At 40.1% G+C, this 16,867-nt stretch overlaps 1 protein-coding gene across 3 annotated transcripts in view; it reads right to left on the bottom strand.

The window, feature by feature from the left end:
• The window catches only part of LOC140204071 (plastin-3-like), a 146,838-nt gene that overhangs the window by 7,017 nt on the left and 122,954 nt on the right, over window positions 1-16,867 (bottom strand). For all 3 annotated transcript variants that reach the window (XM_072270365.1, XM_072270366.1, XM_072270367.1), the window contains 6 exons: window positions 16,193-16,288; window positions 7,317-7,512; window positions 3,787-3,865; window positions 2,985-3,099; window positions 2,764-2,897; window positions 2,247-2,370 (listed from right to left, as the gene is read on the bottom strand). In XM_072270365.1, the coding sequence (XP_072126466.1) occupies window positions 2,247-2,370; window positions 2,764-2,897; window positions 2,985-3,099; window positions 3,787-3,865; window positions 7,317-7,512; window positions 16,193-16,288 (744 nt within the window). The remainder of the gene's footprint in view (window positions 1-2,246; window positions 2,371-2,763; window positions 2,898-2,984; window positions 3,100-3,786; window positions 3,866-7,316; window positions 7,513-16,192; window positions 16,289-16,867) is intronic.

Below are 16,867 nucleotides of genomic sequence, written 5' to 3'. Positions count from 1 at the left end.
CAAGACATAACTGAGGTGTATACATTTATGAGGGGGCTAAATATAGTAAATGGAAAGGATCTATTTTCCTCAGAGGGGGTGACAAAAAAGAACAGGAGAAAAGATTTTAAGTCATTGGTAGAAGGATTAGAGATACAAGACGAGGAAATAGGTGCTAACAATCTGTAATTGCTGTTTGAAACGGTCATTTCTAAGCAACATGGGTGTGTGTTGAACAGCGATTTCCTACATCAGTGGTCCCCAAACTCTGGGCCGCGGACCGATACTGGGCCGCGAAGCATGCAGGGGTGCAGCGGTAGCCAAAACGCACCCAGCATATCTTTAAGAAAAAAGTCGAAATAAACAAGCTAATTAATTAGCTTGTAAGGATAAGGATGGTAGGGCAAGGATAAAGATAAGGATAAGGGTGAGGATGGTAGGGTACAGGAACCGTGGTGTACCAAGGCTGTACCGGCACTGGCGACACCTAATTAATTAGCTTGTTTATTTTGGCTTTTTTCTTAAAGATGTGCTGGGTGCGTTCCGGCTACTGCTGCACCCCTGCATGCTTCGCGGCCCAGAAGTTGGGGACCACTGTCCTACATAGTGGTTGACCTAATGCTGGAAGTTGGATTAGGCTGGGTAGCCTCTCCGCACCCCCCCCCCCACCCCCACTAACCTGTGCCGATACAGTGACCAAAATTTGTCATTTTTGTTATGATTCAATAGTACAAGATACACTCTCTCACATTAACCATTAAGCCAAAGTGAGCAAGCTCTTTCATTAGGGTAACAAAAAGGATTGCAATATATATTCCCATTAGACATATTTTAAATATAGCTGCTTTTCTCCATTTGGAGAACATATTAGATTAGTTGTCATTGTACAGTCCCTCTGCTTGCTGCAATACTCAGCAAGATCAAGACTGACCCTTTACCTTGAAGGCCGGGTTTGCCTTCAGATTCATTTGATGAATAGGCAATAAATGCTTGAAAGCAGATCTCAAATTCCTCTTTTTACAGCAAGATTTATTGATACAGGACTAAAGAATTAAAGGGCCCTGGTGAGGCCTCTTTGAGAATGCCCTGTACATTTTCTGTGGAACCATCTCAAGAATCAATCTAATGAACCTTACTTCACACTAAGCATATTTGTTCTTGAAAAGGGAGCTAGATTGTACATACTATTTTAAACATGACCCTTATGATTACAACATTTCCTTACTCCTGTATTCAATTCCTCTTGTCATAAAGAGGGCCCCAATTTTGAATCCCTTCTCAGCTACCTTCTTACCGAATGAGCTCATGAGTTAAGCAGCCAGTGGCAGCTCATAAAAAGAATGGCTCAATGATATGAAGAAAGGTATGATAATTTATTGCTTTTCAGAATAGGGAAAGCAGACGGTAATATTCCCCTCAAGTGCTGGGAACATGGCTGATTTGTTTTAACTAATTTGTTTTGGATACTTATAAAAACACCAGACTAAAAAGTGTGGTAAACAGTAAAGAGGGCAGTAAGACAGTAAGTACACAGAAAGCCTGGCAGAATGGGCAGACAAGTTTTAGACACAAACTGGACTAAATGGAACATTGCTAAAGGGTATACAGAAAGAGCAGCACTGTACAAAGGCAGCAGGACACATCTGAGATGATTACTGAAGTGTATAGAGTCCTGGGGCTTGGAAATGAAGATAGAAAAACAAAAGAGCGGAGGGGTTATGGTTGTATATTCATAAAACTGGAATAGTGTTTTTAGTTCCAGTAATCACTGAAGGATAACATTCGTAGTCAACAACTCTGCTATCCAACAACTGAGGTTAGAGATCAGCTGATCATTTCAGTTGCACAAACTAATTTAGTTACTGCATTACTGTAAGGTACCATACAACCTCAGTGCAGGCAAACAATCCTCACTGAAGTTACAGTACAAAAATCCCACGGTAAAGATGGCCTTTCTGACAATGACAAAGGTAATTGATCTCTCCTCTTGACCTAAGCTTTGCTTAATCCTTTAACTGGATTTTAGTCATTTACCACAATACTAACTCATTTGGTCCAGTATTAAATTTTGTTTGATATTAATCCTGTGAAATGCATGAGATAATATTGTATACTAAAAGTGCTGGATGTGGAAATAATTGTTAGGAGGAGATAAATCTGAATCCTCCAGGCATTTGTTGAGAAGCATTTATGAAGAAGTCACTTGCTTGCTCTCTGTTTAATTAGGGTACACGGAAAGACGTAGCAAAAACTAAAAAAAAACTTACCTTAAAACTTTGGACTGTGGTTGACTTGCCTGCATCTTTCAATGTCCTATTTACCCAATTGATAATGATATCATCATTGACTTTCTGACCATCACCCAGTTCTTCTAGTACGTTCAGTGTATACCTTTCAATATATAATTGCAATTTTACAAATGCTGTGGCAATGGTTTATCTCAAAATTCAAGATGCACTTCCTAATCAACATGCCAATAAACTACTTGTTTTAAGTGATATCTGAAGCAAAAGTAACTGAAAAGCTTGTGAAGATAGATTTAAAAATACTCACAGTGGGCATCAATCAATAAATCAGTGAACTGATATAAAGCTGTGCAATTATGAAGCATTTCTCACATCCTTTTCAGGAGGTCCTAAAGCATTTTACAATTAAGCGCACTCAATGTCACAATGTTGGAAACATGACAGACGAGTTGTGCACAGCAGGCTCTGCCAAACAAGAATGTAACAACAGTACAAAATTAAGAGCCCTTTTAACAGCATTTTAGAACAGTGTTAGTACCTTCTCATCAGCTGCCAGACCAAGGCTAAAGTTAGCGTTGAGTTTCCATCATTCAAATCGTTTCCACCAATGCCTACCAAGGAAAACTTGGCTCGCTCCTTTCCCAAATCCACCGCATAATTACAATTTTCCAGCTTAAAAAAAAGGTTATTTTTGAGTAAAATTAAGCTGATGAATATTGGTAAATCTTCTCAATACTTTTACAACAAGAATTGATCTACCTTTTTCATATTAGCACCTAATTTAGGATACGGCGGCTTGTTCACTTTGTTCCAGTCAACTGGCACCTTGATTTTCTCATACAACTGTAATATCACGAGGGCATCAACTAAGTCACTGTAACAGGAACAAAATTCAGAAAATATTTCACTGGTCACTACACTTAAAAGTCAACCATAACAGAAAACTTCCTCACGGATACCCAAACTCATTGGGTATTCCCAATTTGATCCTAGATATTCCTATCTCTGTGGGGGGGGGGGGGGCGGGGAACCAGCCCAGGGAAACCCTCCTAATATGTTAAAAATGTAAACAGAGCCACAGATGCTCAGAATATTTGGAAACATCTTTGAAAAGAATGAGAAACAAGGGTTAAAATTTGCAATCAATAACATTTTATCAGAACAAGGAAAGGTTAGAAATCAAATGTCTACAACTTAAAACATGTTCAATTTCTATCCTTTCCTACTTAAGAAAAGGCATTGGCTTGTCTTCGTGTTTTCTTCTCCACAGATGTTGTCTTGTGATGAGCTTTTCCAGTAATTTCTGTTTTCTTTTCTGATATTGTCTTTTAACGTTGCTACCATTTGAAGAGCCCTGAACCACACTAGTTTTACAAGATTAGAGTAGAATTTAAAAGGAGTAGATTAGAGTAGATGTTCATTAGTCTGATTTTAGGGACACTTCTTTCCAAATCCAAGTCACTCTAAATTGTAATGGGAAATTCAACTCAACTATTAAATCAAAATTACACTGGTCACTCTTCTGATGTTGCATACCTTGGATGAACATTATACTGTTTACCTGTACAGATGATTGACTGCTGGATTTACTCCTTGAGAGTTAATCCAGTTGCGGAAGGTTCTTTCTTCACGGGTTTCACCTAATATATAATAAAATGAAAGTAGATTATGAAAGAAAAACATTACAGAGAAAATCAACATCAGAATTGGAGTAAAATTTAGCACATAAGGAATTAATTTCTCCTGGTTCTCCAAGTTTTTAGTGGAAAAGTTAATGAAAATGCATTTTTTGAAATATTATGATAGAGTTCTTAAGTTCTAACTAGTGGACTTCCTATTTTATTTCTCAAAAGTATTCTGTAATTTGAATCATGAAGTTCATCTGCTAAAACTGAATTGCCTCTTTAAGGCTAATCTTGCAATTGTTGTGTGGGGAAACCAGACGACAGTGGCAAATTTCTGGCTCAACATCAAAATGACCTAGCAAGAAACATTTAGTTTTACCATTAGTGATTTTGTACTTGGAATATGTTGAAAAATATTCCGGTCCATATCAGAATCAAAGCTTTCAGATGAAATAAAGAAAGAACAAATACTAAGTCAAAGTCAAAGCTACTCTGCTCTAGCAACACACATCAAAATTGCTGGTGAACGCAGCAGGCCAGGCAGCATCTCTAGGGAGAGGTACAGTCGACATTTCAGGCCAAAACCCTTCGTCAGGACTGGACGAGGGGTCTCGGCCTGAAACGTCGACTGTACCTCTTCCTAGAGATGTTGCTTGGCCTGCTGCGTTCACCAGCAACTTTGATGTGTGTTGCTTGAATTTCCAGCATCTGCAGAATTCCTGTTGTTTGCCACTCTGCTCTAATCGTTTTATACCCATGACTGCATGGCCGGGTACAGCTCCAGCACTATGTTCAAATTTGCTGATGATGCCACTGTTGGGGGTTGTATCAAGGGCAGTGATGAACCAGCATTCAGGAGGGAGATTGAAAATTTGGCTGAGCAGTGTCATAACAACCACCTCTCACTCAATATTAGCAAGACCAAGGAACTGATTATAGACTTCAGGAGAGGGAAACCAAGGGTCCAGGGGCCAGTACTCGTCAGAGGTGGAGAGGGTCAATAACTTTAAATTTCTGGGTGTCACTATCTCAGAAGAACTATTGTAGATCCATCATATGTAATTGTAAAGAAAGTGTAACAGTGCCCTACCTCCTCAGGAGTCTGTAGACATTTGACATGACATCAAATACCTAGAGAAACTTAATAGATGTGCAGGGGAAAGTGTATTGACTGGCTGCATTATGGCCTGGTATGGGAACACCAATGCCTTTGAGTGGAAAATCCTACAAAATGTGGTGGATTTGGCCCAGTACATTATGGGTGAAGCCCTCTCAACCACTGAGCATATCTACATGAAATGCTATTGTAGGAAATTAGCATCCATCATCAAAGGTCCTCACCACCCAGGCCATGCTCTTTTCTCACTGCTGCCATCAGGCAGAATGTATAAGAACCTCAGGACTCACCCCACCATGTTCAAGAACGGTTACTACCCCTTAACCATCAGGCTGTTGAACAAAAGAGGATATCTACCTTCATCTCTTAAGATATTCCCACAAACAATGTCCTTTTTATCTTGTTATTTCATGCTCTTGTTATTAACTGCTATTTATTTATACTTGCATTTGCAGTTTGTTGTCTTCTATGCCCTTGCTCTTTCATTGATCCTGCTTATAGTTACTATTCTATAGATTTGCTAAGTATGCCTGCAGAAAAAAGAATCTCAGGGTTGTATGTGGTGACATGTACGTAGTCCGATAATTTTTTTTTTACTTTGAACTTTGTATATTACTATATTCATTTTCTTGCAGGCTTTTACAGGAAAATAAAGAAATACAAAGGAATTTATGAAGAAACTATGCATAAACAAATGCTGACAAACAATCAACATGCAAAAGACTAATTGTGCAAATAAAAAATAATACCGAGAACGAGAATTGTAGAATCCTTGAAAATGAGTCTGTAGGTTGTGGAATCAGTTCAGCGAATATGCAACTAGTATGCCAACGATTAGTCCAACTAATAGGCTACCATGTGGGACTCCAGTGAGGAGGCACTCAGAATATTATGAACAATATTATTTGAAGAAGGATATATTTGAAATGAAGAAAGCATTTTTGGAGTTTCTCCAGAATGATCAAGCAGATTAAGCTAATGCTTTTGATTTTTGAAGAACATGAAGCATGCAAAATTTCTCCAGGGCCTGAATACAAGAATATTTACTCCAGTCGTCTCTCTAGTTCTAGAACCAGGAGACACAGTCTCAAAAAAGAAAAGGTATTTCTTTACTCTGAGCACAGCAAAAATTTGGAATTCTCTATTTACTTGGGCTGTGGATGACCAATTCTTGAGGGTCTTTTAGGTAATGAGCAAAGGGAAGTGGCACCGAGGTTTTACGTCACTGAACAGTAACAAGGGTCTAAGTGGTTTGGTCCAACTTTTTTCATATTCTCTTATGACTCACAAGCAAATCAACTTCATGCACCACACAATTTTTCAACTTTTAGTATTCCCTTAGATGGATAATTTCACACAACATAATTCAAAGTGCTACTTTTGTTCCTAAAATATGGGTGAAATTCATTTAGCTACTCACCCCCAGTTGCACAGGAGAGGTAATGGAGAACGTTAGATCTGAATCACCAGCTAGTGTGGAGCCTGTACTCTTGTAGGTAATCATGCTGGGCAGAGTATTCAATGACATTAATAAGTGGGTTACTAGTGGGAATAGTATATATGGGTCCTTGATGGTGGGTGTAGATATCATCATCAGCACTGTAGTCTAATTAGTAGAGCTGCTGCCTCGCAGTAGAGACCCAGGTTCAATCTTGACCTCAGGTGCTGTCTGTGTGGAGTTTGCATGCTCTCCATGTGATTGGGTGGGTTTCCTCCAGGTGCTCGGTTCTTCCCACTTCCTACTTGGCCACAGTAAATTGCCCATAATGTATAAGTGGATGGTAGGATGTGGGGAGCTGTTATAACATAGGAAAAATGGGGTAAATGTAGAATTAGCGTAGCTAGTTGATGCTCAGCACAGACTCAATGGGCTGAAGGGCCTGTTTCTGTGCTGCATATATGACCCTTTTCTGTCTTATATGACTCTAGAGGGCATCAATACTTCTTGGGCAATGCTTTCTGTATAGCATAGTTGCCATCCTTCTTGCTGTTAAAAGTTAAAAGACAGCCTGGAACTGTTAATATGTTAATCTAACTGATAGAAAATTAAATTCTACCCCCCCCCCATCTGCCATTTAGACCCTGCCTAACTTAGGCCCTCTGACCCTATTGTTGGACACAAAATAAGTGGGTCATCCGAAAACCTGGTCTGTTTTCTGAATCGATGAGTTACATTGAAATTTATTGTATCCTCTCCTGCAGATCCCATCACAAAGATAAAATATATCTAATGGTCTAAATTATGTATCAACAATTTTAAGTTATTCCACTCTCGAGATTTCAACAAAGAGGTGAATACCAGTTTCAAACCATTTTCTAGAACCACACAAAACTCAGTTGTAACTTTACCTTCCAGCAAACTCCAATCAATGTCGTGATTCTCAGGTTTTTCAAGAGCTGGATACTTGTTGAACAGATTAGCTACAAATGCCAAATTCAGTTTTGGGTTCCCTTGGACAACATCTGCTGGGGTGACAAACTGTCTGCAGCCTAGTTTGTCTGCCTCTTGTAACATGTATTCAGCGCGTTTAAGGTCATCGCTCTCCTGCAAGGTTTAAGACAATTACATGAGTGATCACAAACCACCTGCTGGTACTATTCATTGTAATTTAATATTACTGAATTTTGGATAACTGATCTTCTGTACAAAGTTTAGAATGTTGCAATAACAGAGATACATATCTCCATTGAATAGATTTAGAACACAGACATAAACACTCAGCACAATACAGGCCCTTCAGCCCACAATATTGTGCTGACCATTTAACTAATTAAGATAGCCCATAAGATCATAAGACACAGGAGCAGGGCAATGCTACTCAGCCCATTGAGCCACTCTGTTATTGCCTCATAACCAACCTCTCATCTCACTCTACCCCACACTTCCACCTCCCCACCACCTTTGACATCCTCACTAATCAAGAATCCATCAAGATCAATCTAATCCTTCCCTCCTACATAGCCCTCCATTTTCCCATCATTCATTGCCTATCCAAGAGTTTCTTAACTGCCCCAAGTTATATGCCTTTACCAGCACCCCTGGCAGGGCATTTCATGCACTCACCGCTCTGTACAAGGAACTTACCTCTGACATCCCTCTACACTTTTCACCAATCACCTTAAGATTATGCCCCGGGTATTGGCCATTTCACACTGGGGAAAAAGTCACTGGATATCGACTCCATCTACACCTCTTATCATCTTGTAAACCTCTATCAAGTCATCTCTCATCTCTACACTACAGAGAGAAAAACCCTATCTCCCTCTCTAATCCAGGTAGGATCTTGGTAAATCTCCTCTGCCCCCTTCTTAGAGCTTCTAAATCCTTCCTATAATGTGGCAACCAGAACTGATCACAATATTACAAGTGTGGTCTTAAGCAGTGTTTTATAGAGCTGCTACACTACCTTGTGGCTCTTGAACTCAATCCCCCAACTAATGAAGGCCAACACACTAAATGCCTTTTAACCACCCTATCAACTTGAGCTGAAAATTTGAGGGATCAATAGATGTGGCCCCAAGATCCTTCTGATCCTCCACATTGTTAAGAATCCTGCCATTAAGCCTGTTCTGTCTTCAAATTTGACCTTCCAAAGTGAATCACTTCTCACTTTTCTGGGTTGAACTCCTGGTTAGTCTGCCACTTCTCACCTAGCCCTGCATCCTGTCAAGTCCTGTTGAAACCTACAACCTTCCACACTATCCACAGCTCCACCAACCTTTGTATTGTCTGCAAACTTATTAACCCACCCTTCCACTTCTTCATAATAATCACAAAGAGCAGAGTTCCCAGAATAGATCTCTGCAAAAAATACACTGGTCACTGAACTCCAGGTAGAATATGCTGCATTTACAATCACCCTCAGCCTTCCATGGGCAAAGCAATTCTGAGTCCACACAGCTGAGTTTCAATGGATCCCAAGCCTCTTGACTTTCTGAATGACCCTACCATGGAGAACCTTATCAAATCAACTGCTCTACCTTTATCAATGTTCTTTGTCACATCCTCAAAGAATTCCATCACTCTTGTGAGGCATGACCTGCCATGCTGACTTCTGATCTCTAATCAGACTTTTCATCCCCAAATGTTTGTGAATCCTGTCCCTAAGAAAAATTTCCAATAATTTGCCCACTACTGAAGTAAGACTCACTGGTCTTTCATTCCCAGGGTTATCCCTACTCCCTTTTCTGAACAAAGGAATAACATCTGCCACCCTCCAATCACCTAGTACTACTAACTGTGGCCACTTAGGACACAAAGATCATTGTCAAAGGAGCAGCAATCTCTTCCCTCGCTACTCATATTAATCTGGGGCATATACAGTCCGGCCCGGGGAACTTATCTATCCTAATGTTTTTCAAAAGTCCCAGCATTTCCTCTTCCTTAACATTGACATGTTCTAGCATATTAGCTTGTTTTATACTGCCCGCTAAAACTTCAAGGTCTCTCTCACTGATGAATACTCAAGCAAAGTATTCATTAAGGACCTCCACCAACTCCAGACCTTTTTACTCTTCCATCCCTGATTGGTCCTACCCTCTCTCTGGTCATCCTCCTGTTCTTCACATACATGTAGATGCCTTGGGGTTTTCCTTATTCCTACTCACCAAGGCCTTTTCATGCTCCCTTCTAGCTCCCCCAAGTCCACTCTTCAGCTCCTTCCTGGCTACATCGTAACTCTCTAGAGCCTTGTCTCATCTTGCCTCCTAAACCTTAAGTAGGCTTCCTTCTTTCTTAACAAGATGTTCCACATCTCATCAACTATGGTTCCTTTTCATCTTATCATCCTTTCCCTGTCTCAATGGGACAAACTATCACGAACCCCATGCAAGTGCCCCCTAAATAACATCCACCTTGCTACATATAGATAATAACCTTTTAAGGGATTACCAAGGAGATAGAAAACTGTAGTTGATTGATTCCCATAAATTTTGGTAATTTAATGAAGATGTTTGCATTGAGGTAAATGTCATTCCATCTGGATTTCAGAATAGTCAGATAGTGGATTATCAAGAGTTTTACCACAATTAATCCATGTACCTCACACTTCATGTCAACCTGGTAATCTTCAGACCATTTCAGTCAGGAACGTGCTAATATTATTTTGTGATTGTATGTGGTGGATCATAACTATATGTGTCTGACTATATGTACTGTGTTTTGCACCATTGCCTCAGAGGAATAATGTTTGATCTAGCTGTATACATGTGTATAGTTTCGAAGTCTTTTAAGAATCAACTACATTGGTGGGCCTGGAATCACAGAAATCCTGGGTGAGGCAGGATTTCCTTCTCCAAAGGAAATCAGCAAATCAGTTGTTTTTACAATAATAAAGTAGGCAGACGATCATAATTACAAATTATATTTTTAATGCATAAAAGACCTAGATTGCTTACTGAACTTAGATTCCACAACTAATGGTGAAACTTAGAGCAGCACACACAAAGGGGGATGGGAACCAGTGCAGAGAGACAGAGAGGTGTAAAATGAGGGTAGAAGCAAAAAGTAGTAAGGTGAAGAGTAAAAGTGGCAGGCCGACAAATCCAGGGCAAGCATCAAAAAGGGCCACTTTTCAACAAAATTGTATAAGGGCTAAGAGAGTTGTAAAAGCGTGCCTGAAGGCTTTGTGTGTCAATGCAAGGAGCATTCGTAACAAGGTGGATGAATCAAAAGTGCAGATTGTTATTAATGATTATGATATAGTTGGGATCACAGAGACATGGCTCCAGGGTGACCAAGGATGGGAGCTCAACATTCAGGGATATTCAATATTCAGGAGGGATAGACATGAAAGAAAAGGAGGTGGGGTGGCATTGCTGGTTAGAGAGGAGGTTAACGCAAAAGAAAGGAAGGACATAAGCCGGGAGGATGCGCAATCGATATGGGTAGAGCTGCATAACACTAAGGGGCAGAAAACACTGGTGGGAGTTGTGTACAGGCCACCTAACAGTAGTAGTGAGGTTGAGGATGGCATTAAACAGGAAATTAGAAATGTGTGCAATAAAGGAACAGCAGTTATAATGGGTGACTTCAATCTACATGTAGATTGGGTGAACCAAATTGGTAAGGGTGCTGAGGAAGAGCATTTCTTGGAATGTATGCGGGATGGTTTTTTGAACTAACATGTCGAGGAACCAACTAGAGAGCAGGCTATTCTAGATTGGGTATTGAGCAATGAGGAAGGGTTAATTAGCAATCTTGTCGTGAGAGGCCCCTTGGGTAAGAGTGACCATAATATGGTGGAATTCTTCATTAAGATGGAGAGTGACAGAGTTAATTCAGAAACAAAGGTTCTGAACTTAAAGAAGGGTAACTTTGAAGGTATGAGACATGAATTAGCTAAAATAGACTGGCAAATGTCACTTAAAGGGTTGACGGTGGATATGCAATGGCAAGCATTTAAAGATCGCATGGATGAACTACAACAATTGTTCATCCCAGTTTGGCAAAAGAATAAATCAAGGAAGGTAGTGCACCCGTGGCTGACAAGGGAAATTAGGGATAGTATCAATTCCAAAGAAGAAGCATACAAATTAGCCAGAAAAAGTGGATCACCTGAGGACTGGGAGAAATTCAGAGTTCAGCAGAGGAGGACAAAGGGCTTAGTTAGGAAGGGGAAAAAAGATTATGAGAGAAAACTGGCAGGGAACATAAAAACTGACTGTAAAAGCTTTTATAGATATATGAAAAGAAAAAGATTGGTTAAGACAAATGTAGGTCCCCTGCAGACAGAAACAGGTGAATTGATTATGAGGAGCAAGGACATCGCAATTGAATAATTACTTTGGTTCTGTCTTCACTAAGGAGGACATAAATAATCTTCCAGAAATAGTAGGGGACAGAGGGTCCAGTGAGATGGAGGAACTGAGGGAAATACATGTTAGTAGGGAAGTGGTGTTAGGTAAATTGAAGGGATTAAAGGCAGATAAATCCCCAGGGACAGATGGTCTGCATCCCAGAGTGCTTAAGGAAGTAGCCCAAGAAATAGTGGATGCATTAGTGATAATTATTCAAAACTCTTTAGATTCTGGACTAGTTCCTGAGGATTGGAGGGTGGCTAATGTAACCCCACTTTTTAAAAAAGGAGGGAGAGAGAAACCGGGGAATTATAGACCGGTTAGCCTAACATCGGTGGTGGGAAACTGCTGGAGTCAGTTCTCAAAGATGTGATAACAGCACATTTGGAAAGCGGTGAAATCATCGGACAAAGTCAGCATGGATTTGTGAAAGGAAAATCATGTCTGACGAATCTCATAGAATTTTTTGAGGATGTAACTAGTAGAGTGGATGGGGAGAACCAGTGGATGTGGTATATTCGGATTTTCAAAAGGCTTTTGACAAGGTCCCACCCAGGAGATTAGTGTGCAAACTTAAAGCACACGGTATTGGGGGTAAGGTATTGATGTGGATAGAGAATTGGTTGGCAGACAGGAAGCAAAGAGTGGGAGTAAACGGGACCTTTTCAGAATGGCAGGCAGTGACTAGTGGGGTACCGCAAGGCTCAGTGCTGGGACCCCAGTTGTTTACAATATATATTAATGACTTGGATGAGGGAATTAAATGCAGCATCTCCAAGTTTGCGGATGACACGAAGCTGGGCGGCAGTGTTAGCTGTGAGGAGGATGCTAAGAGGATGCAGGGTGACTTGGATAGGTTAAGTGAGTGGGCAACTTCATGGCAGGTGCAATTTAATGTGGATAAATGTGAAGTTATCCACTTTGGTGGCAAAAACAGGAAAACAGATTATTATCTGAATGGTGGCCAATTAGGAAAAGGGGAGGTGCAACGAGACCTGGGTGTCATTATACACCAGTCATTGAAAGTGGGCATGCAGGTACAGCAGGCGGTGAAAAAGGCGAATGGTATGCTGGCATTTATAGCAAGAGGATTCGAGTACAGGAGCAGGGAGGCACTACTGCAGTTGTACAAGGCCTTGGTGAGACCACACCTGGAGTATTGTGTGCAGTTTTGGTCCCCTAATCTGAGGAAAGACATCCTTGCCATAGAGGGAGTACAAAGAAGGTTCACCAGATTGATTCCTGGGATGGCAGGACTTTCATATGATGAAAGACTGGATGAACTAGGCTTATACTCATTGGAATTTAGAAGATTGAGGGGGGATCTGATTGAAATGTATAAAATTCTAAAGGGATTGGACAGGCTAGATGCAGGAAGATTGTTTCCGATGTTGAGGAAGTCCAGAACGAGGGGTCACAGTTTGAGGATAAAGGGGAAGCCTTTTAGGACCGAGATTAGGAAAAACTTCTTCACACAGAGAGTGGTGAATCTGTGGAATTCTCTGCCACAGGAAACAGTTGAGGCCAGTTCATTGGTTATATTTAAGAGGGAGTTAGATATGGCCCTTGTGGCTAAAGGGATCGGGGATATGGAGGGAAGGCTGGTACAGGGTTCTGAGTTGGATGATCAGCCATGATCATACCGAATGGCGGTGCAGGCTCGAAGGGCCGAATGGCCTACTCCTGCACCTATTTTCTATGTTTCTATGTAAAATGATGGAAGAACTCAGCAACTTAGGCAGCATCCAATAAACAGTTGTTGTTTTGGGCCAAGACACTTTATCAGGATTGGAAAGGAAGAGGGAAAAAGCCTGAAAAAGAAAATGGGGGTGGGGTGGGGGGGGCAGATGGGAAGGAGTACAAGTTAACAGGTGATAGGTTAAACCAGGTAAATGGAAGGTTGTTGGGTGGGTAGGGGATGGGGGAATGAAGCGAGAAGCTGGGAGGTGATAGGTGGAAGAGGTGAAGAGTTGAAAGAGGATTCTGATAGGAGAGGTCAGTGGACCATGAGAAAGGGAAAGACAAGGGTCACCAGAGGGAGGTTATGGACAGATGAGAAGAGAAGGAGTGAGAGGTGAGTCAGAATGGGGAATGCAAAAAGAGAGAAGGTGGAGAGGGAAGAAATTACCCTAAGTTAAAGAAGTCAATGTTCAGGTGAAATTTTAATCTGAATCCTTGATCATTATTCTAGATATTTGAATGACTTGTCTAGCAATTTAACCACTTTAACCCACTACCTTACCTCCTTTTGTTAGCTATTCCCATTTAAAGGATGCTTAGCTGCTATGGTTGTTGTCAGTACTATTTCTTTTTGGTTTCCTTGCCAGTATCTCCATTCTCCCTCATTATCTCAACATCTTTTTCTACCCACCAACACCTGCTCTAGTTAATTCGACCCTGACATAGATCCTGTTGTCCCCACCACCACCTCTACAATTCTCTACTTCTCCTAAGATAACTACAGACAAAAGATAGAAAAAATGATTATATGGTACCAGGATGAATAAGATGGGGGGCGGGGTGTGGTTTACGGGATTGATTAGAGGGACACGAAATAGAGAAAGATCTTTTCACTCAACAATTTGTCAGAGAGATTTTTGTATAAATGTTTTGGCTTGCTGAGTAATTTCAGTAATAAACCCAGATGTGCACAGTCATGTTGACTAGCGCAGCTTCTTTCCCATGAATTAAGTAGGTTTTATGGCAAGTAAAACATTGAATACCATTTGATTTAACACCTGGGAACAATTCATGTGGAATTATTAGGTATTATGCTACCCAGCTGCTAAGCATGACTGTGTCAAAATAGTGGCACAGGACTGATCACTGTGACACTGCCATCTCCTGGCTCCACTTGTAGTGCAGGAATTAACATTACTTCCAATGATTTCTCCTCCTCTTTATATTTATATCAAAAACCGTAAGCCTGTTTCTCTTTTCACAAGCACTGCCTAGTCTGCTGGGAATTTCCAGCATTTTCTGTTTTTATCTCAGATTTCAGTATATTTCACTTTTCTCTTATTATCAAAACTGCTTCTATCAGAAAATATACAATTGATATTCATTGCATGCAGTAAGCATCTAGTTGGAAATATTTACTTCCCATGTGATACCAAGTTGTCTTACATTTTTAGATCTGGAGGATGGGGAACCAAAATGGTAAACCACAGATGCAGAGATTGCACTGAATTTAATGTCAAAATAGTTCAATGTTCAGACTTTCTGGTTGGAGTGGACTTTGGGAGACAGAGAAAACGTGCAAGGCTTATTTTAGGGCAGGAGGAGAACAGAGGAAAGGAATATGAAATGAAGAAGGAAGACTTGAAGATTCCTTGAGCAGCTATTTGCAAATCTCTTCTTTCTTCTGGCTCATAAGGACTACAATTAAAAAAAAACACCTCATGCACAAGTATACAAAAGCAAACTGCAAAACTGCACAAAGTCTGAGGTATTTTGTACCTCTGTAGTTCCCATGTCACCAATTAGACTTTAACTCGCATCAGAATTACACTTTCCAAACAATCCTCCTTAAAACATGCTGACTGGCTATTCATGCATCTCCACAGACAGTTCCTAATCAGAAGTGAATTCCACAATGTTCTCAACATCTCTTGTCAAATAAGGACAGGCAGAATTGAGTGTGTGAAGGGAATGTAAATTTACATTTAAGATTACATGGGAGCAGTAGCAGTGGAAGTAAGGCTCTGAATCTAAAAACATTAACGTGATCAACTGCACAGGAACATCCTGATTTTATGGCATGCTACATATCTGCTGACCCATTTGAAGAACGTGCATCCGTAAGAACTTCCAATTATCAACTCAGAACCAGATTCGGAGTGCCAATCGCCCATCACCTGAACTTCACAAATTCAAAGAGTTTTAAACCACCATGCTCTCATTTGCTTCCTGCGTAACAGAACTATTCTGTTTTAAGATGACTGACATCCATGATTAGCTTACTGATCACAGGCAACTTTCCTTCTTCCCCCTCTCCCCAATTCAGTAACTCCCTTTAAAGCAAATATTACACAGCAAAGAACAGAATAGGAATCAAAAATTTAGCTTTTAGACTTTAAGCTACAAGCCTTTTTTTAAAAAATGCATTGAGTTTTCACTTAAAGTAAAATAAATTCAGCAGTTTAAAAGCCAAAACTTTATCATCTGAGCACAGTATACTGCTTAATTAGTTAAGCAAACTTTCTAGGATATCAAACCTTAAAGTTTAAATATGCACTATACTTTTAAGAAAAAGTCAGATCAACAAATCACATATTTATGGGCATTGATTTTGAGGAAACAAATTTTTTATTAATGTTATTTGTCTGAAGGCTATAATCTGTTTTTAGTAAAGGTAAAGGTATTAACTCAATCAGAAGAATATTTGTTATGTTTTGTCCATTATTGAAAGAAACACTGGTACTTACATTAAAGCCCCACATGTTGATGTCAATACGTGGTTCACCTTCTTTATTGCCTTTTGGTGCAATCTGATTCAGAAGGTGATAATAGGCCCTTGAATCCTGAATGCAAACAAATACAGTCAAATGACTAAAGTAGCAAATATACTCAAGTTTTATATCAAGTCTATTTATTATGTAATAATCAAGAATAATTTGCACAGGATGCACACCAATCATATGGCAAAGTTCTCACACCTAACATGGTACTTTTGAATGTAGATAATGTACTAGCCAATTTTTGCAGAGCTAGACCCCAGAAATATATAGCTAATTTCCAAATTGTTAATAACCAGATTTGGTGATATTGATTGATGGAGACCAGAACTACCTGAATAATTGCATGGACAGAGGAAGTCTCAGCTAAAAACCTCAGCCAAAAGACTCCTTCAGTGCCTTATATATAGCAACCTAAATAGCAATTCCAAGACTCAAGAGGGCCAACGTACAACTTGCATACTGAGTGATGCCACTCAGCTAAGGATGACCCCTCTCAATTCAAGCTAAAAGCATTACTATCTTTCTGGGAATGAAGGAAGAAACTGCAGGCAAGAGTTGTTCTAGAAGGAGACTGCAGTTCATATGAATCCTTTGCTTCCTATGTTGAGAAGTTCCTGAGAAAACATTTTACTAACTAACTTG

This window comes from Mobula birostris, chromosome 10 (genome assembly GCF_030028105.1).
Source record: "Mobula birostris isolate sMobBir1 chromosome 10, sMobBir1.hap1, whole genome shotgun sequence".
Classification (NCBI taxonomy): Eukaryota; Metazoa; Chordata; class Chondrichthyes; order Myliobatiformes; family Myliobatidae; genus Mobula; species Mobula birostris.
This window is presented reverse-complemented; position numbering and strand designations above follow the sequence as displayed.